Here is a 24,430-nt window from a genome sequence, read left to right on the forward strand (position 1 = left end):
TTACAGGGTATTGACTCTACAGGTAACATAGTCATTATTGGGATTGTTTGACAGAATAGGAGAAAGCAAATGTAACAAATGTTGAGTATTTGCAAAGGGTAATTGCAAATGCCTTTTCTTTCCCCCCTAAGCCACTGTGCTCATTTGTGACCAGTGGTCTTCCCTGTGGTTTCCCCAGTGGTTTTATCAATGTAACCCAATTTTGTGAACACCTACCTGCACTACAGTGGCTTCTGCATAACTGAAAGTGAATTCCTTTGCAGTCTCTGCTCCTGGCTTTGTAGCCACTCAGGGTTTATCCTGTAGAAAAGGAGGGATATCACATTGGAGGAGTAGATCAGGAAAGGTGAGTTTATCCTTGGGTATTTTACTTATATTTGTGGGGAGTAGTTTGAAGCAATGTGAGCTGTGATTTATGGGAGTGGGGATATGTGAATATTGCTAGGCTAATAGCAGTGCAGTGCCTGGTTTCTTTTATCAACCACAAAAATACTTTAAAAGACTGTTTTACCTTTCATAGCAGTCCTCAATATTGAGGGAGTTCAAAGCCAGCTATTCTCTTATCCTTGAAGCAAAGACAAGAGAGAAGTCTTGTCTTGGATATCGGCCTTACTGATTTTGTCCATCCTTCTTGTAAAATTAATTATTCTCTATTATCTCTTTGACAACTACTTGTACTTTTTATCTGCAATGGGCTTAGAGCATCTCTGAGTGCTGAGGAACATGAATTTTGAGGTGCAGGGCTGCTTCCTCTTGGTTTCATAGGGAGAAAGGGTTTGCACAGGATTAATCTTTTGACTCCTAGACAATCCAGAGTAAGGAACTTCTTATTTCATCTTGCTCTGCACTTTGCTTCTCCCTGCAACATTGATGTAAAGTTGCTACTCAGGCATTGCCACATTTAATGCATCCTTCAAGCTGATAGAGCCAGATGTCTTTTATGCACATAACAATATTCCTGGATCAACTTTACACTTCTCCTTGGTGGATAAACATCAGAAAGAACAAATACCTCTTCACCAGCTTGACCCCATCTGAAGGAAGGGAGTTTTAAAGGGAAGTTGTAGTCAAAGTTGCTGTAAACCAAAGCACAAATCACTGCCAGTTTAGATACAAAGCTAAAGTTATTGACAGAAGTTTCAAAGCTACTGAGTTGGGAACTGGTCAACTTGTATTCAGCCACACACTATTCCATGGTGTACACAACAGGGCTTTTAAATTAGGTGCCATGGCCACTGTTGTACAGCATTAGTTACAAAATCGTTGCAGTTTTGTTCACTGGTCACTTCTGCTGCCATGGAATAGTTGCAGTAATTTGGATTATTCAGGATTATATTTAGGAATGCTTTAATGGCATCACTTTGTTACTATATCATCTCATTCAATTCCATTACTCAGTAACAAGTCATCAAAATAACAATACATGGGTTTTGCTGGATGAATATGATAATCCTCCCTCCCTGCCGCCTTTGTCAGTTACCCTCTTTCTCATCCTATAAATTTTGATGTGTTTGGGTTTTTATCCACATTTATATATTTGGTTTGCCCTGCTAATATTCATGTCTTCACCTACGTAGTAAACCTGTGCTGGCTTCAGGTAGGAGGTGTTATTACACAGCATGGGTGAAAGGAGAGAAGGCACAAAGCTCTGATCTATCAGTTCTTGACTGTTGGGTGCAGCCTCTGCTTTGGAAATTCTCTTCTGGGAAAGTTGTTTAAGGGGTAATCCCTTTTGTGATATTGTTTCCACATTTGCTGCCCTACCTCTGGATCTCAACATCTTCATTTTACTCTTCTGTAAAACTGCTTTGAAATCTGCTGGTTGTTCTTACTAGAAGCACCCAGATTTGGGCTGATAGTGTTATCCATGGAATTCACAGTGGGAAATCAGCTGACAGAAGCCTGTAAGACTTTCCAGTCTCACTAAATGACTCTGGAGATCAATTTAGAGAAGACAAAAAAGTGTTTTGACCAAAGTTTTACCAATATGTAGGGATCATCTGAATGTTAAGTGAGCAAACAGGAATGGTAGGGAAAATCATGCTATGAGAAAAGGATTTTAGCAGCATTTTATACAAATGAGCATAGATATTTTTAAAAGGAAAGCAATGGGTCTTGCCAGAGTGGCATGGAAAAACTGCCTTAAACCCCCTTGTGGGAAGCAGAGAGTTAAGATTGCTGTTGTGTGTAATATTTCAAATCATGAAATCATTAATGCAGTTCATCCCAAGTTCTGTATCTTTAACAAATCGGTATCTTTAACAAATGCCTAGTTTTATTTAATGTTTTTAGGAGGAAGGATAGGTATACTGAAGAAACAAGACTTTTGCCCCAGAACTCATTCATTCCTGTTGTAGAAAAAAAGAAATTATTTCCTTTCAGAAGACTTGATCTATGCAGTAACATGGTCAGACATTTATTTTGTCACTTGGATTAAGTTTCTACAACAGGGCTATGTTCATAAGGATGTAAGCTCCTGGCATGTTTCCAGTTATCAATACTGAAATATTAGTGATCAAGCATTTACTGAACGCCATTCCTCAAATGCAGGGGCTTCACAGCATCTTGTTGCATTCATGGAATTCATTTGTTTGCATTATCTGGCTAACTGGTTCTTTTGTATTGCCAAGGTGATGAACAGATTTGACATTTAGCTGATTACTTCACCAAAATTAAACAGAAAACAGGGCAGCCATCCAAAGTTCCTTTCAGTGTGAAACCTAATTATAAAAATGCTTTGAGCAGCAATTTCTTTTTGGATGTTAAAGTGCTTTTATTAGATTGTTCCCCTGTCATTTTAAAATTTATTGCTAGACACTTATAAATGGGGTTGCCTGCTGAAGTAGAATTATTTTATTTTCTATATTTAAGATGGGAGGAAAAAGTGTATGGAGAAAATTTTAGGCTGAATTTGTTAGTATTTTACGTGTTTCTGAAAAGAAAGGAGAATAACTAGTGCTGGATTTCACAGACCCAAAATATGTAATTTATCTCTGTGTTGAATAAAATCGTATCTGCTTTTTTTATCCTCATTTCAGCTACTCCCAATTTCCAGCACCTATCACTTAGCAAATAATGAAATCAAATATGTGATTTAAAATTTGAGTACAGCAGTAGAAGCTTATATCATTAATGTAGATTTACACAATTACTGGTGATAAAAAAATCTAACCATGTACTTGTACCTGTCTTTCATAAGCCATTACCTGTTCTCAAACAGCATAAAAGTACTCTTAAGTCATTTGTCAAGGGCATTGAATATAAGTAGGCCAAGTGAATTTCAACCTGTAAATTTAGAGCTGAAGACTGAAGTGGATCTTAGAAGAACTTTCTTGTGAAGTATTTTTTGAATGTCTTGGAATATGTTTAACTTTTTATACTGCCTGTTGTTATTAACATCCTTTGGACCCCAGACAAGGTGTGATCTGGGGAGATTTCAAGGTGACAAAATTGTGGGGTTTTGCATATGATATTGTCTAGCACACTTTGGGTACTAAATCATCTTGTGAGGACATAGATTAATTCTTGACGCTGAGATCTATTAATATACCTTGAAGCCCAGTGAATTATGTGACTGCTGTTTCAAGCTGTAGAATTCTGCCATAACTAGAAGGAAATATTTTGCTGTAGGTAGATTAATGTTGAAAGCTTGTCAAGAAAAAAATTCAACATTGAAAATTTATTCTTTCTCTTTTTGCCAGTGCTAGAGCATCTACAATAAATACCATTTGTGATCTGGGGAAAAATAGAGATATAATTTCTTTTCTATTTGTCTATGTTATTGGAGTTTCAATGATATAGTCTATTTCTTATTAAAAACTCCATCCCAGTGAATAATCTTACAGAGGGTAATTTTACTCCTATCTACCTGAGAGCTTTTCTCATAAAATACAGTAACTGTCAGTACTTATCAAATAATTTAATTCATGGCCATTGCAGGATAAGTAATTAAGATAACTCAACATTCTGTATTAATAAATAACAAAAATGAGAATAAGAGATTTGCTAAATGCCCTTTTTGAAGATAATGGGTAGAACTTAACATGGATGTTGTGAGGAAGCTTTGAGTTGACAGAGCCAAGAGTGGGTGGGCAACACAAATGTGGGTTTTTGTTTGAGTGTTGAAGCATGTTTCAGTACTAAGCCTTCTTAACTCCTCCTTGTATCTCAAAATTGTCCACGGCTGGGGGTGTTTAGCCTGGAGAAAAGGAGGCTCAGGGGAGAGACTTTATCGCTCTACAACTCAGTGAAAGGAAGATGGAGTAAGGTGGGACTCGGCCTCTTCTCCCAGGCAGCCAGTGACAGGACAAGGTGAAATGGCCTCAAGCTGCACCAGGGAAGGGTCAGGCTGGACATCAGGAAAATTCCTATGTGAAAAGGGTTGTCAAACTTTGGAAGGTACTCCCCAGGGGAGGTGGTGCAGCCACCATGACTGAACAGCACTGAGTGCTATGTCTGCTTGACAAGGTGGTCAGTCATAGGCTGCACTCAGGGATCTTGGGGGCCTTTCACATCCTGAATGATCCTATGCTCTAACTACTTGCTTGTCAACATGATAAGTTATTCAGGGCTATGTTAAATGGGGAGAAACACATTGCTTTTAATTTGAAAGTTCCCAGATGATGCCCCTGTGCACAGAGAACACTCCCTTGCTGTGTTTTGTTGCTCACAATGAGTCCAATGGATGTGCCCTGTTGCTGTCTTTTGTTGTGCCAGTGGGTCTCCAATAATTTAAACCAATATGTGTATATATGATCTATCTGCCTGAACTGTGTAAGAGTACTTCAAACACTCTAAAAGCATAAACTTAAGTCAGTTCTCATTATTCTGTTTTCCTTTGAAGTATGCAAGGGATGTGTGGACCTGGCTTTAATAGAAGTACTGTGCAAGCTCATCAGGAGCAGCTTGGCCAGGGTCATCTTAATGGTATTCTTCTTGATCCTTTGTTGGCTTTGTGACAATTTCAGGGAAAAGTGGCAAAAAAATTTGTCTGTTTAGACGTTAGTGCGCATTGAGGTTTGAGTCTTGTAGTAGAACTCAAATGAGGCATAGTAGCAATTAACATTTGCTTATCAGAGCTTACTTTTGGATTTATATTTAACTTTAGATGTCTGTCAGAGAAGACTTTGTTGGACCAAAATTGATTTTACAAAAACATTAAGGGAGAAGGAACCGCAAGACTTTTGGCAGGACAACAAACTCATATGCTGAACTCATTTGTAGTTGCTAAACTGAAACTTCCTGTGACACAAAGGCCACCAAGTTTAAGTTATTTTTGAAAATAAATGGAGTAGCTTAGTCACTGCCAAGAAAAGACAAATAGAAAACCATCTTTGGTTGAAAAAGTGCTTCCTATAGTATTTCTAACTTCTACCTCTTGTTTCTCCATAGGTGGATGGGATACTGTGCCTGGCTGACATCCTCACTGATACCAGCCATTCTGAAGCCACCCATGCAGAAGCAGCAGCAGTAATTGCCCAGATCACATCTCCACATCTCACATTCACTCAGCATCTCAGCAGCTTCCTGGAAAATATGGAAGAAATTGTGACAGCACTTGTCAGTAAGTTTTCTACAGGACTTCTGAGTCCCGTTAAAGTAACAGGTTAGGGTATGAGTCTTTCGTTAAAAATATTCCCTAAATAATGTTTACCATCCTTCCCTTAACAGATAAATAACAATTTTAAATGCTGAACCAGAGAATTCTGCAATTACATAATATTTTTTTACTCCAGGCCTCATGTGAATAGAATTTATGCATATTTGTAAAAATAGTATCTGTGTGAAAGTCTATCTTAAGAGCCTCCAGGGAGGACTCAGCAAAGCATGCTTTTGTCTGTTTTTTGTCTATAAAAGAGGAATATTGAGAGCTGATAGCATTTATGCCTGTTGTATTTTCCAAATTTGCTAGGACTCAAGCTCACCACTACATCTGCATTTGTATGATAATTCAGAGGAAAAGTGGAGTTTCATATAATCTATGGGTATTGTTACAAGAAAATGAAAGATCTGTCTTTCTTGTCTAGGTCCCTGATCCATGGTAAAGTGAGACAAAGGTAGCAGCAAGACTTTCCTTAACCTGGGTCAGTGAGGATACTTTAGAAAAATAAGATGACATTTCTCATTGTTTTCTAAAGAGAGGAATTCCTTATTTCTGGCAGTGTGCTCCCTCCCTCTCAAATACCAGAATCTTTTATTCAAGCATTCTTTTCTCTCTAGTCTAGAAATTCAGTTTCCCAGAGCTCCAAGTCAGAATGTACTGTTTGGATTTTCTGGTTTGATTTCTCATGTATAATAGATAAGTACATTTAGAATTTTTTTCTAGTGAACCCAGTGGCTAAACTGCAGAACTTCAATTTGAATACAGTTGGGGTTTTTTTGTTTGTTTGTTTGCTCATTTGCTTTTTAAAGAAGAAAAAAAAGAGTAGTATGAGTGCTTGAGGACTCTGCTGTGGCTGGGAATTATCTGAGCTGTATTTAGGCATTCTTCAGTAGGCCAAAACAGAACTAATGATGCAGAAATCAAGGGAACAATTTATTCCTCATGTCCAGCAACAAATGGAGAAGCTTTTGCCCTGACACTGCCCAGAATCCAGCGGGTGGAATTAACCTGTGCTGAGCTTGGTTCTGTTGTAGCTAGCAGCATCTGACCTGGTTTGTTTCAGATTATTTTCTGGGTTATTTTAGTGAACTGCAGTCAAGGGCCAATCTGTACAGCTTATCCAGAATGTATTAGCTGGTGGATCATTCCTCAGTTGTTGCTCCTTAAGTTCTACAGGAATTTTAGCTATACATACTCTGCCCAAGAAATGTAAGTGTTAAAAATAGAACATGTATAATTTTGCAAGAGCCGTTTTGGTAATCACACACCACTTTCCTTGTAATATTTATAACTCAGTAATTGAATTACTGTAATAGGTTTAATTTTTAAACCGTGCAGAAATCCCATTACCAGGTGATTCACATCTTAGTTAAAGTACATATGTACAAGGGATTAAAAGGTAGCTGTCGCTTCAGCACTTATTGAAGTTGAAAAATATGCAGGATTTTTTTCAACTACAGAGAATTAGATTTAGAGATAAGCAACATGTACCTTGTTCTAAAGAAGATAGAATTATTCTCATATGGGTAATTTACTTTTAGCTTTCTGCCTCCTGTATTTGATTTTATTTAGTTATATCAAGCTTTATTTTGAACAACATGCAGTGAAATATTCCCAGTAGAGCGGTATACTAGGTGGAGCATATCGTTCATCAGGGGTTCTGGTGAGGTGGGTGTCGGTCTCCTCCAAATAACAGGTGATAGAACAAGAGTAAATGGCCTCAAGTTGTGCCAGGGGAGTTTTAGATTGGATATTAGGAAAAAAATATTTCATGGAGAGAGCTGTTAAATGCTGGAGCACTCTGCCTGGGGAAGTGGTTGAGTCGCCATCCCTGGAGGTATTTAAAAGCTGTGTGGATGTGGCACTTGGGCCCATGGTTTAGTGATGGACTTGGCAGAGATGGGTTTGGTTGGGGCTGATGATCTTAGAAGTCTTTTCCACCCTAAACCCCTCTATGATGTTACATAACTGAAAAAAAATTAAGTTTATATTTTTTGTTTCCATTTTCTATCTCCATGTTTATGAACTTGATATTGGCTAATAAGATCACTATTGCAAGCTGCAGTTGCTTAAATATTGCCTTTAACAGCTGCATTGAAGGAATGACTTTTATTCAGCTTATTTTCTGCATTCCTAGAACTGTGCCAAGAAGCCTCATCAGGTGAAGTTTTCCTGCTGGCTTCAGCAGCTCTTGCCAATATCACTTTCTTTGATACCATGGCTTGTGAAATATTGCTCCAGTTAAATGCAATGAAGATTCTCCTAGCAGCGTGCTCAGACAAACGCATAGTGGATACTCCATATTCCAGGGATCAGGTGAGGAATTTCTCTGTCACGTTTGTGTAAAAGCCAAAAGGTTTCAGCACTGTGTCTATTTTGTCACAGCCAATCCTTTCTTAGTTCTTTTCATTGTATTGCCTCTTTATCTGCTTCAGTTCCTTCTTTGGTTTTGGTTGTTTTTTAATTTTTTTAAAATGAGTATTATAAAATATGACAGCTTTAATGTGATTTTCAAAAAGTAAAAAAAAAAAAAAAAAAAAAGAAGTTGAGTTCCATATATCTAAGATAGCAGAATTTATTGTTTTTCATCATGAATTAGGCCAGTGACACAGAGATCCAGAGAGGTTATGGGATTTCTGTCTTTGCAGGGATTCAAAACTTGACTGGACAGAGCTTTGAGGCAAAGATAAATATAGAGCCTAAATATACAGTTGTCAGTTCAAAGAGGAATTAGATCCAAAAGCTGAATAAAGACCTGATCCCCAGCCCATTGACGTCGGTGGGCTTTGAACCAAGTCCTGACTGCCTGGTAGATGGTTTGCAAATTTCTATTGGCAAATACTGCTAATGTGCTTTTGCCTTTCTCTTTCCTTCTCACCAGTATTTTAAATTTTTTTTTGGTAAAGGGACACAGAATACTAAACATCTATGCTAATGCACAGACGAAATAGGGGGGAATTCTTTTGCTCCTCTCAGGCACTCCAATGCATTGGGGTGGTGCAGAGGCACTGCTTATTTGGCATCTCAGTGATTAATTTTGCCTCAGCAGTGATGTGAATGAGGCCTGAGGGTTCAGTAGTGGCTACTGAGGGATGGAGGCTGGTACTAAGCAAACTTAGCCTACTTCTGTCCATGAGACTTTGTGACTGTAATTAGAAGTCCACCATTCAGGCCTCACAACCTTCCCTTTCACAGCTCTGAAGGAGCCAAAAGATGACTTATGGTAGATTTAGATTACAAAAGATGACTTATGATAGATTTAGGATCTGCACTGCCATAGAAGGCTTTGCTCATCCTTAACCCGTAGCCAGGCCTTGGAAATTAAGGCACAGAGGACCCTAGAAACTGATTATTGCTATTCTAGAGGGATTACTGGGGCTGCTTTAGCTTCTACTAATAGCACTTAGTAGTTTTTCAGCTCAGGTCTATGTATAAAAAGATGGAATTAAGCCATAATTACTGTAGTGCTCTTTGGGCAAAGTCAGAGATATCAGTTGTGGTGTAGTCATGGCTGTGTACTATTGCATATGTACAATCCTTCTCAGTCTTTTTAAAAAATTCTTCCTGTATGCTCTCATAGTTTTGATTTCCCTATTTTTAATGTCCTCATCTGGATTCTGCTGTCAGCTATGAGTTTGCAGTTTGCTCTGTGGGTAGCAGAACAAGCCCCTTCTTTTTTTGAGGAAGGTAGATCTTGAAAGAAATAGGTATGACTTTTTTTAGGTGACAGGCTAGTTCCAGGCCTTTTGCAGCTTGTGAGCTGTAAGTTCATCTCACTAGCTAGATGAGCAGCAAACTGAATGGCTTCCTTCCAAGAGCTGAGATCTCATCCCCCAGACACCTCACCTTCCTTCTCAGAACAAGGAACTAGAGCAGCAAGGGTGGTGTTCTCTGAGTTGTGCTGCAGGGAGATTCTGAGCTGCCTCCTTGGCTCCTGCAGCAATGGGAGCTATAAAATCCTCCCTTGGGGTTTTTACTGAGCGCTGAATGTCCAGGTGGAATCTGAGCACTGCTCATCTTGTCTTTAAGAGCTGCCAGTCAAGCAGTTTTGGTAATGCCAAAACTTGAGAGAAGTCTTCCTTCCAATTCCTGAGCAAATGTGTTTGAGTGAATTGTTCCCCTTGCTTCAGTCTTGTATTTGGGGGTGGGGATGGTGCCTGCCAATTACAGCAGTCTCATGGAATATTTTGCCTTTTAATTTGCTCTGTGTCTATCAATGCAATGAGGAAAACACACTCAGCTGAAAAGAAAAACAGCACTACAATACTATATTTTATAATGGTATCATAAACTGTGATTTTTGGCTTTTGACAGGAAATCCTTTTAGGTAAGTAATTTAGTCAGAATCTTTTCCCAGAATATATAGTATTATGTCCCAGGAAGTAGACATTTGCCTAGGGAGATGTACATTAAAGATGCATAGGCTTGAAAATTTTTTGATTCAAGATTTTATTTTGGATTATGGAACCACTGTGAAATATATTTTCATGCACTGATGTCCATTCTGAATGACCAAGTCATCCTGGTCAGCAAAAATGATGATTTGGAAATAAGTTATACTAAATGTTGAAATGATTAAACAAAGTAAGAAGTTACATAGCTGATACAAAATGTGGTCTGAATATTAGAAAATTGTATAAAAGACCCTTCAAACTCAAATGCTCTGTTTTTCATACAAATATTTAAGTAGTGCAACTACTTATAGAAAACTACCTAATACTTCTAAGTATATTACTACTTTAGTATTAATGCTAATTTAAGAAAATTATATTCTGCTAGACTGAAGTGTGCTTTACTGTAAGCCAAACCTGGGAGGAAGACAGCTGAAATGGTGCAAAGGAACACTGAAATTTGTTTTCCTTTGTGCCATTTTATCTCATCTTAAATTCAAACCATGTCCTTCTATACAGGACATAAAATTATTATTAGTTATCACCTTCTGTGATGGTACAAATAAATAACATTCTGCCCAGGATTTGGATATAGATTGTGCACTGGCTGCAAAAAATATTTTACTGCTCAAGCACCTTTAAAATTGTTCTGTCTTTTGACTTCTGGAAAGTTTTTTCGTCCAGATGACAAAAAAAACATTTTAAAAAACCTAAACTAAAAAAAAACCAAACCTTTTCTGTCTTTGCTATCCAAAAACCAACCTCCTTCTTCTTTCATTTCCCAGGCAGTGTTAGATTAGATCAGGAAAGAAATCTGGAACTGGGAACTGGACTTACTGATAAACAAGATTATCATTGCCCATTTTACAGAAGCATGTGACTGTTTCTGTAGCCAGCAACATTATCCTGAGATTCCTTAGTTTTGTAACAAAATACATTGTATGAGAACAGTCATAAAGCACTATTTTCCAGATTCCTTATTCCCCAGTTTTGAGTCAAAATGGATATGAATGTCCCATGTTCTGTTTCTTTCTGCAGATAGTTGTTCTTTGAAGAGCAGATTTTTACTTCAAAAAACCATCAAAATATCCTTTCAGAAGGGTTTATGCCTAAATTCAGCAGTGTTAGTGTATGCAGTCTTAATGGAGTTTGAGATCTGTCAAAAGAGGGGTTTAACTAAACTCCTTATCATCCAGGATCTTCTTGGCTTTAACCATCATCTTAGACTCTACATAGAAAAATATGAAATATGTATGTTTGGGCACAGTATGTTTATGTATAATACAGTTTTTCTCTCTGCATTCCCACTTATCTCTTCAGTGTTGTTAGTATTCTCACCTTACCTGTGAAGCTGTGGAGGTATAGCCTAACACCTTCTGAGCTTCTCTTGCTCAGGCAGACAAAGAATTAATGTGCAGTGAACACATCCATTTTAAAGTGGTTATTCCTAGGTCTAAAATCAGTGAGTTATGTTTCAAAACTGTTTGAGGTGGAGAAAGGCTCTTAAGCTGGAATAAAAATTGGAAATGATTGCTGATTTTTTTTTCCCTAATAAATTCTTTCCTTCTTGGTATTTGGGAGATGCTGCTGGTTTAGATACTGAGATCTTCCATGTCATTTAAGATTTTAAGTCTTCTTCCTCTAGGTTCCACATTCTTTTCTCTGCTCTTCACCTTTTGTTCCTTATCAGGCAATTGTGTTTATTTTTACTGTCCTTCCTCACTTTTTCCCCCCTTAAATGAAGATTGTAGTGTCAAAAGGAGATTAGAGACAGATGTTTCTATAATATAAAGAAGTTTTGATTTCTAAATGTTGCTGAATTCCTAGTGAAAGACCTTGAGAATAATGTTTTTAATGAGAAGAGTGTTAACAGTTCTTTTAGATTTCCTTTGAAAATCCCTGTCTGTATGAAAGAAACTTGCAGTACTACTTCTCAATCTAAATTTCTTGAATACTGGGGAGTTTATTAACAAAGCCTTTACATGTGGACAAGTTCATAAAAGGGTATCTGCCCTGTTTTTTTGCACAGGTTTCTGTTAATATCCAGCTCTGACATTAAGACCATGATCACTAGATATGTGGTTGGAATTCCATTCCCTCTGAGAGGCCTGACTGTGCTCTGTGGATGGTAAACTGTACATTAAAACTGTGGGATCCTTTCCAGTACTGACTAAATCACACTGAGAAAACATGATTTCAACTAATATAGCTATAAAGAGAACTGGTAAATTAAAAAATTCAGTTAGTTTAAAAAGCTTAAGAAATCAAGAAAGAAACATGACTGCTGGTAACAGATGCAAAAATGAAAATTAGGCCAAAGTCACTTGACTATCTGAATTTTAACCACACCATTAATGATATTCCAGTTAGTTTCCTATGTAAGATTGTAATAATTTTCCTGATGTCTTTTGGTTTTCTGTTCAACTGCTTATCTCTGTCTTTTCATGCAATATGACCAGCATAAATAAATAAGAGTACTGACTGGCATTATATGGTCAATGTTACAGATTGTTATATTTTAGGGGTCCAAAACTGACTATCTATCTTAAAAGCTAAGATTTTTGGGACAAAATTCCTGCTTAGTTACAATTCTGCCTCTCATGTTTTAGATTCTGTGCAGGATAAGACAGTGTGCTCCCACTTGCAAAGCAAGGGGTTCGGTAGAAAGAATAAAATCTCAGCTCAGTTGAAAAACTAATTTGTGTTGAAAGGCTCATTTGTGCTCTGCTCTGGGGAGATCAGATCTCTTAGGTGCCTTTGGCTGTTTGAAAAACACGAGGAGCTTTTCAATGCCTTGAAGGAAGTCTGAGAGATTCTTTCCCCCCCAGGTTTTAACCTGAAAGACACAAAAGTGTGGCCACCAGCTCTGTCTTTGTTAGTTCTATGCCCTGGTTTATGGGATGTGTACTTTCACAATGTGACCCATACAGGGTGCATGTCCTCTGTGCTTCTTTAAAACAAATAATGTGAGAACCTGGCTATTCTGCCTACTCCTTATCTACATTAGGCAGCAGTAGGAAGTAACGTAAATAAAAATGTAGTAAAGGCTTCCTTCATTCCAAAATGTAAGTTTCCTACAGCTTTAGTCTCTGTTGCTCTGCCTCAGCATGCCAAAAATACATTTCCCTGGCACAGTCTCAGAATAAACCTAGACTTTGCAAGCAGATCCTGTCTCCAACCACTGTTATTATTTTTGGGGGATATTAGCTTCTTGTTCTGCTCATCTGGCTGTATTTGTTGTCTGTTTTCAGGAAGAAAAACTAAGTTCCCAATCACAAAAATGGCTATCAGAAACCATTGGAGTTATTTTCTATTTTCAAGCATTATAATGTCCCAGAGAGAATATCCAGAGATTTCTCACTGAAGTTTTTCCTCCTGATAGATAATATCTTGAAAGGCTTTTTCTACCCCAACTTGCTGCAATGCCTGTTCTTGATGCCTGCTAAATGCACTCTTTTGCTGTCTCCCTGTGGATGGATCTTGAATTGTGATGTTGAGATGATTTTAACTTACCTTCAGACACAGAGACTATTTTGCTTCTGAGTAGTATTCAGGTGCCACTTTGTTTCTGAAGATGGCTATCTGGAACTTTGCAGATACACTATGATTTATGCTTGTCTCATTTATTTGAATGAATTACAAAATGCTCTTATAATATGGCCAAAAATTAATATTACTTAGCGATGAATCAGCCTTAAAGGAGTAATTAACTAAGAGAATTAGCAGTTCTGTATTGATCTACTTTGCCACTCTATTAAATTACTTGCTAATTCTTATTTTGAGCTTGTGTCTTTCTTTTGATGTTGGGACTGTTGCTAAAAGCCTCCTGAGCAGTGTGCCTTTATTATCAATAAAGGTACATTAGCACCACACCTTCCACATCTGCAGACACTTCCCCCTCCCACAAATGAGATAAGGGACCCTCAGTTGTGGAAAATTTTAGCCTCCTAAAGGGCCAATATGTGCATCTTTCTTCCTTAGTAGTTGGTTTCACAATAAAGAGAAAGTCTTTTTAAAATCTCTCACTAAGGGAAAGTTTTCAGAGAAGCCTTCTGTTCTTAGGTGTTCTTTAAGTTTAAATCTCTTTGATAACTACAGATTTACACTCTCAGTTTATCTTATTTTGTAGCAAAGCATTTGTATCTAGTTTTTACTTTTGCAGCAAAGATTTAGTACCTTTGTACACTGGTTGATGAACATTAGTCACCATTAGTTGTTTAGAAAAGTTTTATTATAGTGTTATTAATTTCATATTTTAACCAAAAAAATTCCAAGGTGACTGTTGTTTGAAGAAAATTATTTTAAAGGTTCTTAATCAACCATGGTTTCTCAAATTTGAATTGCTCTTGACAACTGAAATTCCTACAGTTCAGGGCAAAGCAGACTACAGAACTTAAAAGAAAGGTTTCACCACTCATAAATTCAATATGTATGAAAGTCTGAGGGAGTGGAAGGAAACTATGTGGGAATAGAAACAAATTTTAAATTATGAAATATAGAATAACCAAAAAAAATAAACACTGCCAATTTTATAATAATAACTGATATTGTCACTAGAGATGTATCTGTGTTTAATATCTGTTTACTTATTTTTCTTGCAAAATTGGAGATTTTCAATTGGATTTCAGATTAATTTCCAGGGCAATTTCAGGACTAAGAAGATGATGCTGTATTGCCATTTGAAAAATATGAAATAACACTATTATTTTTTAATTTTATTTTTTAAACAGGGAAATTTTACATGGGTCCTAAGGGGCCCTCAAATATCCCTGTGTACTCAGCTCACCAACAAACCATTTAAAGATGAACCTTCAAAGCTTCTTGATTTTGGATGTGCTTTTTGAAGTTCTGAAGTTTTTAAGTTCAATTTTAATTTATAAATTAAAAATTAACTTAAAATTTTAAAGTTTTTAAGTTCAGTTTTAACTGCTTAATCTCTCACTCTTGTGAAAAATCTTACAACTCCCAGTGAAATCTCTGCATGTTGCTGTTTTGCTAAGTTGGTGTCCCTTTCAGAAGGTGCTAAGGCATGAGCTTTAGCTGAGGATTCCTTTGCTGACGTTCTGCCTTGCCCTGTGTCTCGGTGCCCCGTGGGTCAGGTGTGCAGAGCACAGGCAAGCAGGCAGGTGTTGAGCACAGGAGGAGCCCTGCAGGTCTGTTCCTCTGGTTGTTTTTAGCAGTGCTACTCGTGACACTGACCTGAATCATCCATCTAGCTCCCTTCTGATGGCAAACAAATGTCATAGGGCTTCCAGCACCGGAGGGAGCCAACAGGGAAGGTGGAGAAGGACTTTTTACAAGGGCATGTAGTTACAGGACAAGGGGAATGGCTTCAAATGGAACAAGAGTAGGTTTGGGTTAGGTATTAGGGAGAAATTCTTTGCTGTGAGGGTGGTGAGGCACAGGAGCAGGTTGCCAAGAGAAGCTGAGGATGTCCCATCCCTGGAAGTCTCCAATGCCAGGCTGGATGGAGCTCTGAGCAACCTGGTCAAGTGGGAAGTGTCACTACCTATGACAGGGATGGGAATTAGATGATCCACAAGGTCCCTTCCAACCCAAGCTGTTCTATGTTTCTATGCTGATTATTTGTTGATCAAGTCTCTTTTTCTGTGGTCTTCATTAGTACAGAGGATTTAGGGCTGCCAGTTCACAAACTGCAGCCACCAGGTTTAGCAGAGAGAGGCAGCTGCAATTCTTGATGGATTTGGAGATCAGAGAAAGGAGTATGGACCAGCCTGTGCCAGTCTATTGGAGAGCACGGCTAAAATACAGATATTGGAAATGCATGGGTCAAGATCCACCTCCAAAGCAGATCTGCTTAGCAGAGATACAGGTGCTGGGGAAGAGAATTATGCTGGGTTCTCTGACAAAATTTGCTTCATAGCACATCTACAAATCCCACAGGTCAAGAATTGGTGTGTGGCTTCAGCACATTCCTTCTCCATGGTAGGGAGGCAATGACAGATGACCAGAGCTCATGCATCCTGTCTTCAGGATGTCTTCTTTCTTACACTTTGAGTTGACCACAAGTTCATTGCATGGCTTAGGAATCCAAAATAATTGCAAGAATCATAAATTGTGTCAGATCCCAGTGCTTTGTAATCACTGAGTGCGCTCTTTTAAAGGATCAATTACTTGAGCAATTAATGAAATTGATACTAAAAATTGCAGCTGAACAGTAGAGAATCCATGTTAAACATCTTCAAGCCTTACAATTATTTCAAAGTAATTTCAGTTCTGAAAGAGGTTTTGGTATGTATTCTTTTCCGATAATTTTCAAGTATGAAATGAGGCTCAGGCAGTCACTTTTTTCTGTATCTGCGTGCTCCATGTCTCACCATAACATCTGAACTGGTTTGCTGATTCAACAGGACTTCATAGCTATTTTTGAGACTGCCTAAGGCTTCATGAAATTTGGAGCCAGATAATGGGAAGAAAAGCAAAGATAAAGACTGCAGTATAAGCTTCTGTATACAAAAAGAAAAAAAAAAAATCTACAGTGGGAGAGAACCTTCTGGCAAACATCTATTTATGTTTTTTGATCAACTATAAATGCAAAAGAGATTAGACTTCATTAATACCAGTGCTCACAGAAGTGTTACTTTCTGAAGGAAATTGAGTCTACATTTGTTTGTGTTTTCCTCTAGAGAGTTCATCCTTAATAGGAAACTTCCTTGAACTTTGGTTTGTGTTAAAGAGGAAATTTTCATGTAAGTTGCATGAACTTTAAAAGAGGAAAATGTAGGGGAAATAGAGCCTTTAAAGTCAACTCTTTATTCTGCTTGCCTATTATATTTTTACATTATCCTATTTTGTTACGATGTTTGCATCACAGGAAAATGGATTTTCTTGAGGAAAAAAAAGGTTTATCCATATGGAGTGAGCTAATCTATGGCTTAACTACCTTTTGAGTCCTACTAAGATTTTAGAAGATAATACAGGTAGAACTTGATGGTCATTGATCATAAGGATCTTTTTTACACCCCTCTGGAGAATGTTACAAATAAAGCCTCTAAGCTAGTCCATAAATATTGCAAAATATGGGGGCCACATAATCAACACAAAGGAAGTATAGCTATAACCTCAAATAATTTTTTGGTGTCAAAAGATGCACACAAACTATTTTTATGTATGAAAATACTTATTAGACAAAATAACTTGAAGCAGTGGAATAATTGGCATGTATTCAAATTGTGGTTAATTGAATTCTTCATCTGTGGCTTAGAGAGCCACATGGGGTACAGATTCTGCACGGAGGAAGCAATTTTCATTAACGGGATATAATTTAGAATGAGAAAACATATACACTCTGCCTGCAACACAGTTAATAATTAATATGGAATAAATACATAGACATACACTGAGTTACCATATTTCTACCTGTCACTCTGTAGAGTTTCAGCAACTCATTTGCATGCTAAGTAAGTATATTTATTCAGGGAGATGACACTGTAACACCACCTTCAAAAGTGGAAGACCTTTATGTCACAGCATTGGAAATGAGTCATCCTTGTTTTTAAAATGGCAAAGTGAGATCAGAATGGTGATTTGATCTCATGCCTCCTTACATCTAAGAAGTTTGCTGGTTTCTGAAGTGACACTGTACTGTTAAAAGCTGATAACCAATTCCAAAACTGACCATTATTTTTGAGGCTGGTCAGTTTTCCTGAATTAGATTAGAGAAAGTTTAAAACCTCTTAAGAAAGAATATTATTTCTGTTTTGCATTCTGAAGATCTCTAGCATTTATTATTTGGTCTCTCACATATGCTGTTAATATTGGGATGTGTCTGCATGCAAAAAGCAAAGTATTTGAAGGACTGAGAAGAATGTCTTGCAGGATGTGTGAGAAAGTATGTGACATCAATGAGGGAATGGCTGACTGAAAGCCAACAGCACCACAGGGTTCAGGCTCTGTCAGTGGCTTGCTGCATCACTTTAAGCAAGTTGACTTACACCTAATCTCAAAAACAGTTAAAGCTATTTGGTACAAGAAATTCTGTAAATCAAGATCTCAGAATGGGCTTGTGCCATATATACCAACAGAGAACGTGTTGGTACAAAGCCTAACCATGGTTTTTACCTCTAGAAAGGTATGAACAGAATTTTAAGTCCAGTTACTTTTGAGACAGTGCCTTGACATGCAGAAAATTCTTGACTTCAACAAAACTGGAAAATATTCCTTAAATATCCCCTTGAATCAAAGCTCAAAACTCCAAATCTCTTGCAAGGATTTCTTAGCATTTCACCTGAACAGATTCAGTGCAATTTGCCTTATTTCTGCCATATTTATTTTATGAACTACAATGATATTTAATATTACTGAATTGTAGGACTGGACTTCATATTTCCTTCTCTTTTTAACAACAGGTGGTAACAATATTGGCAAACATGTCTGTGTTGGACCAGTGTGCTTCAGAAATCATTCAAGGAAATGGTATGTATTTTAGCTGAATTATAGTTTTTATTTCTTTCTGGAGAGTGAGAGTAGATGAGAATGTAGTACTTAGAAGGCAGAGGAGAAAGGCTTCACTAATAAAGCTTCATTTTACATCCTGTCTCTGCTGCATATTGCACATTGCTGCAGGGTGCAAAATGAGTCCTAGGGTTGGTTCCACACAAACAAAATAAAATGTCACTGTTTTAGGAAACTTTGCATTTGTGACCACATTGTTGGTGTTCTGTGTGTGTGACTTACTCCTAGATGCAAAGCAGTAAAAAAGTAAAAAGTGTTTCAGCAACCTGTATTGTGGTAATACAGGTAATATTGTGGTAAGAACATTAAATTATAGTGAAAATTCACATATATTGCTTTGCTAGGTCAAGTAAGCCTAACTCATGCTGGGTACTGCAGTGGATTGTCAGGGACAATGACAGCAAGGAAAATTTGTGCACACACTTTGCCATGGAATTTCACAAGAAGCATTTGCCCCCTGGCTTTTGAGAGGGGTTGGCACTCATCCTGTGTGTAAAATGTTTTTTGTGTCTGCCTCATGTTATAATAAACAGGTACTAGTCAGAGGCCACATTCTGAGAATGGTCTTTGAATGCTGGAGAATAGGTACTTTCTTCTCAACTCTGACTTTTTTGTATGTTGATTGATTATTATCCAGCTGCATGGTTCTGATGATAATTCTCTGAATTATTTATGCAAATGTTCTAACAGTTAAAATCCTCTGATGCTACCTGATGTAATCTGAATGCCTAATAGCATATGGAGTCTAATAGCACATAATTGTCTTTACACTTAAAATAATCTAGAAAAGAGAAATCATCATCTTTTTTTTGTGGTGCTACAAGAAGAATATCAACTCCTACAGGCAACAATAAGTTAATGAAGCCACTTTGATGGGGATAACATTGTCTCTTCTGGAGTGAAGTGTTATACAGTAAATTCAAGAAGCAGAATTTCATAATTTCCTTCATTAAAGCGTTCCTCATTCTAAAATACCCTTAAACAGTTTGAGAAGGAAACTTTTAAAGGCTTGCTTAAAAATATGTAAGTAAACAAAAAACTAATTACTTGAATTGAGAGTGAAACTTCATTTAGTGACCTGAAATATGTCACTACAGGTTTTTCAGTTAGTGATTGCCTTCAGGTTAATTTAGAAGCAAATAAGGAATTACATTTGGTTGACTGAAATAAATTAGTGAAATTTAAGATTCCAACTTTTAGAGGAGGGAGAGTTAGAGCATTTTTTAGCTCCAGAAGTTCTGTAACTTCCTAGTGAAGACAAACTTATGCATAGATCAGATGTGCCTGGGTGCTGAAGTAAAAATTGCAGCCTTCATTTATGTATTCTCCATTCTCCCTTTTTGGGCAGTGGCTGGTCTGTATTAGCCCAGCTTTCCTTTCCCCTTTACTTTTTTTGCACTGAGATTTTTGTTGGAGAGTGGATAATGATGGCCCTTGTATTCTTTCAGGTGTTCAGCTTTTAATGGAGATGCTCTTTGAGAAATCCTCCTCTGGAAACCCAGCAGAAGCTGCAGCTTGTGAGCGAGTCCAGCAGAAATCTGCGGTGACCCTGGCACGGCTCAGCCGGGATCCCGAGGTGGCAGAGGCAGCTGTAAAACTCAGCTGTAAGGATGTGTCCCCTGCTTAATGGCACTGAAAGAGGGAGCAACTGCCAGTCATGGAGAAGCTCTTTGTAATGTTTAGCCTCACTTGGTGAACTTTGTGAGAGATATTCCCTATAGAGTCTGTCCAGAGGATGACAGAGGAGATGGAGCTAAATGAACCTCTGGCTTGTTTCCCAGAGGAGCCTGAGGTGCAGCAGCCACTCAGCACAGAGCTGTGCCTTGCTGTGCCAACTGACACTGCTGCCTCCTCACTCCTTTATGCAGGGTCTGTCAGGGCACAGAAAACTGGGACCCCAGCAGGCCCAGATGTGATGAATCCAATGGGAGGGAATGTGTTCTTCGGGTAGGAATTTTTAAGGGTGTGTGGGAGGATTGGTAGGGAAGAAATGGAGGTCACAATTTCCACTCTGAAATTGCAGCAGCAAGTAAACCCAATTTATTTGTTTATGCTTTACAACTATTAATTATGACTGCTCTGAACTGCATAGCTCCATGGAAGGTCCCTTAAGTATTTGCATATCATCTTTGCATTAGAGATCATATCTACTAAAAAAAGATAAATATGATGCATCTAAAAAAATATCACAAAATAAGATGTTGTTTTTCTAAATTATTTCTCCTGACACTCTTTTGTTGCTCTCAGGTATTCCTCGCCTGATTAAACTTTGCAGATCACCAACAGAAAGAAATAATAGTGATTCTGTCTTAGTGGCATGTCTGGTATGTACATTTTAGTCTTCCTTTCATGCTTATACTGGAAAATTAAGGAAAAAACATCCCTCTAGATTTCAAAATGCATAAGTATTGCAGAAATGTTTTAAATTCATGTCAGGGTCTCCTGCTTTTCCCCTTAAGCATAATCCTGTACACTGTCAATTATTCATCCTCAGATTGAAGATTTAAGCGCATAAGGAAAAATGGCTTCATCTTCACATTATTGGGCACCAAAAAAATTTCCTTGGAACACTTTGGAATTTAAGGATTCATTAATTCCTAAATTCCATTCTGTGATGGTTCTATGTTTGTTGAAATTAGCCTTGAGTCACAGGGGTAGCAGCCCTTTATCTGCACTCACTCATATATTTGAAAATATTTATGTAAAGCATCCAAAAAGAGGAAAAGATATTTCTTGCTTCCACTCCAATCCAGTTTTTTCTATTTGTGTCACCAAGACGATACAGTGCCCAGCAAAGAGTGGGCAGCAGAAGCTTAAGGCTGTCTCTGCTTGGGGGAAAGATCCCATCTGCTGGCCCTGCACTGCATGCACTGTGAGCCAAATGCCAGAGCTGAATGATTGCACCAAGCTTTCTGTGAGAGGCCTCTGGGGACATGGGTGATCTAGGGCTGGAGCACAAGCTCTGGTGAATGAAGACTGAAGAATATCATTTGACAGTGCTTTGTGATATTAATGTTATTTTAAATGTGAAAGTAATGCTTGGTTATTGCAGCTTGTTCATTTAAGCAGGTCTCATTCAGGATGCAGAAAGTATAAACGGGAGCATAGAAAATGCTGTGATTATTCTTCCTACATGCCAGGAAGACTTGTTAATCTTGTGTGGTCAGAGCAGAGACCACAGAGCAATGGCAGCACACCAGACTATGATTTTTCTGTCTCACTGAAGTTGTTGCTGCACATTCCTTGAATCCATGCCTATTGCTTGAGACGTTTCCTACCTCCCTGTCTCAGAAACTCTGCTTCTCCCGATAATTTAGGAACTGCCTGAAGATGTTTCCTGATAAAAATGTGGCAAAAATATTATTCTTGAGATGTAAGCTGCTTCAAGCTCTGATAGGTATTGTCCCTGGTGTCTGAGGGCTTGCTCTGTACTTAGACATGCTGCTCAGGTCTAAAAGCAAAGTGCCCCAAAATAATTGCCATTGAATAACTTTGCATGAGGGAAGAGTCATCTGACAGATGAAGACAGTGAGAAGAGATTACCCAGGCAGCAGAACTCATAGACCTGCAGAGTTCAGGTTTGAGTTCTGGCTGTTATTTAGGTATGGTTATAATGGATTTCTGCAATGAAGGCTTTGCCAAACTGAAATGAAACCTTTGCCAAACTGCATTGCAATGATGCTGTTTTGTTTCTCTAGGCAGCCCTGAGGAGGCTGGCAGTTATGAGTCCTGATGGGCTGGAGGATTCCGATTTTCAGCAGCTGGTAAAGCCCAGACTCGTGGATTCTTTTCTGCTGTGCACAAATATGGAAGAGAGCTTTGTATAAATGGGAGCCAAAAAGCTTTGAACAATGATGAAGGTGATAGGTACACAGTATGATAACACATATACAATTTTATTTTGGTTTAGTCCTATTGTTATTTATGACTTATTTATTCTAAACCCATGAAAATGTGGTTTGTCAGAGCAAAGGCACAGAATGAGAAAACTTGTTATTATGGTTTGCAAAGGTATTTTTTATTTTATTTTCCTGCCAAGACACACAATACCTTATCACTGCCATCTAGCACAATGTTTTGTTTAATATAGTTGAATTAAGGTAATGAAGCCAAGAATTTTTTGTTTTAATGTTAAATGCTTCTGATGATGTTTTTTCACTGATATTTTTCTATAGTTAAGAAATTTTGTAGGTTTTTTAATAAATGTTTTAGCCTCATCTGTATTAGGAGAAAAATAATCCTAAAAGCTGCAAGTATATACTTTGAAATGAAAGGGATGTTACAGTCTGAGTCCAGTTCTTAACTGTTGTTATCTTTTAATAGAATTAAGTAACTGAGAGAAAAATTTCCAAAAAATGTTCAAGTACTGGCTTCAAATGATGCTTGAATACATTCTTAGTCTGTATAAAGATGTGTTCCAACAGAGGATACACACTAACAGAAAGCTCTTTATTTACATTGACTGAAATTTCCTAAAGAAGTCCATAGAATTCTAGAAAAATCTTGGATGGTCTATGTGTGTTTTATCTCATAATGTAATATTTTCCTCCTATGATTTAAAACCATTATACAATGACAATTTTCTCTCCTGTCCAAGCCTTACAAGAACTGGAAGTTCTAATGTCCAGACATGTTTTTAACATTCCAAGCTACTGTTTTTGTGAAAAGTTGTTCACATTTACACTAAATAATCTGAAGAGTTTAATCAATTGTAACTTGAATGTTCATTTTTCTGGCTTGTTAACTAGTTCTGTATTTTTAAAACTTAAATGGGACTCTTAGGAGCTCTGGAAGTTGAGAAATGGATGATAACATAAATAACAGATGTGATTTTTGAAATCAACTTTTTTTTCCATGAGCGTTCTTTTTAATTCTTTCTTTTTCCTTTCATTGAAAAACTACATCTACTGAAAATTACTCAACCAACAATATCTGGTAGTGGGTTTTTTTTTCCTTGATTTTTCACAAAGCACTCTGTAGATTATGAAAAAAGTTGTGATTTTTTTTTTTGTGGCTTCCAATTATGATCAGCAATTTCAGGGTTCTAGGATATCTGCCAAAACCTCCCCACATTCTTTTCTTGCTGTATTTTGTAGATATATTAAGCAGCTTTATTAATTAATGTTTCTTTAGTGTTATGTGGTGTTTGGATGAAAAGCACCAGGAAATTGTGAAGCTGTGATTGCCTTCCACATTTTCTGTATATGAGAAATCTGTCTTGCTTTAAGCAGTGAGACAAAGGTGGTCCCTTTTTTCTCCTGTGATTGTATGAGTCAAGAAGTCTCTGCCTTAATGTCTTTCTTATGAGCTCTTCATATAATCAGCTCTATCTTGACTGAATTTTAAAACCTTACAAAACTTACAATAACCTCTGTCATGAGCAGCTGTTCAAAGGAAAGTGTTGGATCAGATGTTCTAGTAAGCACAGAGATGAATTCTGATTTTTTGCTTACTTTGAGACAGCTTCTTAAGTTTCTAAGATTATTAAAATGTATGATACTGTAAAGCTATGAAAATATTGTATTAGTGATGGACTTCAACACTTTCCTTCCTAAGCAGAAATACATGTGTGAGCCATGGTTGTCTTGGTAGAAACAATAAATTAATAAATTTCATAAAAAAACTAATAAAAAAAAAGTTATCATTCTGAGAGCATGGCAGTCCCTGATAAAACACATCAAATTCTGTACTGAATTTCTGTGCAGAACCTCATTCTGTCAGCTTCAGCTAACAGGAGAGATAGGAGTTTCTAGATAGAGTAGGTTTTATCCCATAATAGGTAAATTTAAAATCTCTTTTAAAGAAATTTTCCACACATGCATGCATAGTGAACTGAAAGGGCTATTAAGAAGATGCCATCATGGCTCATAATGTTTTAATGTAATTTCTAACAGATCAATCAAATATTCAGTGAGCAGGTTGGTAACAACTAATTTGCTCTTAAATACAGGAATGTGAACCC

General features: G+C 37.4%; 1 protein-coding gene across 1 annotated transcript in view; it reads left to right on the forward strand.

Annotated features, from left to right (window-relative positions):
- Positions 1-23,413, forward strand: part of INSC (INSC spindle orientation adaptor protein) — a 128,635-nt gene extending 105,222 nt beyond the window's left edge. The window contains exons 9-14 of the mRNA XM_077179399.1: positions 5,392-5,563; positions 7,740-7,918; positions 18,363-18,429; positions 19,917-20,072; positions 20,716-20,792; positions 22,167-23,413. Coding sequence (XP_077035514.1) covers positions 5,392-5,563; positions 7,740-7,918; positions 18,363-18,429; positions 19,917-20,072; positions 20,716-20,792; positions 22,167-22,295 — 780 coding nt within the window. The 3' untranslated portion in view covers positions 22,296-23,413. The remainder of the gene's footprint in view (positions 1-5,391; positions 5,564-7,739; positions 7,919-18,362; positions 18,430-19,916; positions 20,073-20,715; positions 20,793-22,166) is intronic.
- Positions 23,414-24,430: the final 1,017 nt, after the last annotated feature.

Source organism: Agelaius phoeniceus, chromosome 6 (genome assembly GCF_051311805.1).
Source record: "Agelaius phoeniceus isolate bAgePho1 chromosome 6, bAgePho1.hap1, whole genome shotgun sequence".
Taxonomy (NCBI): Eukaryota; Metazoa; Chordata; class Aves; order Passeriformes; family Icteridae; genus Agelaius; species Agelaius phoeniceus.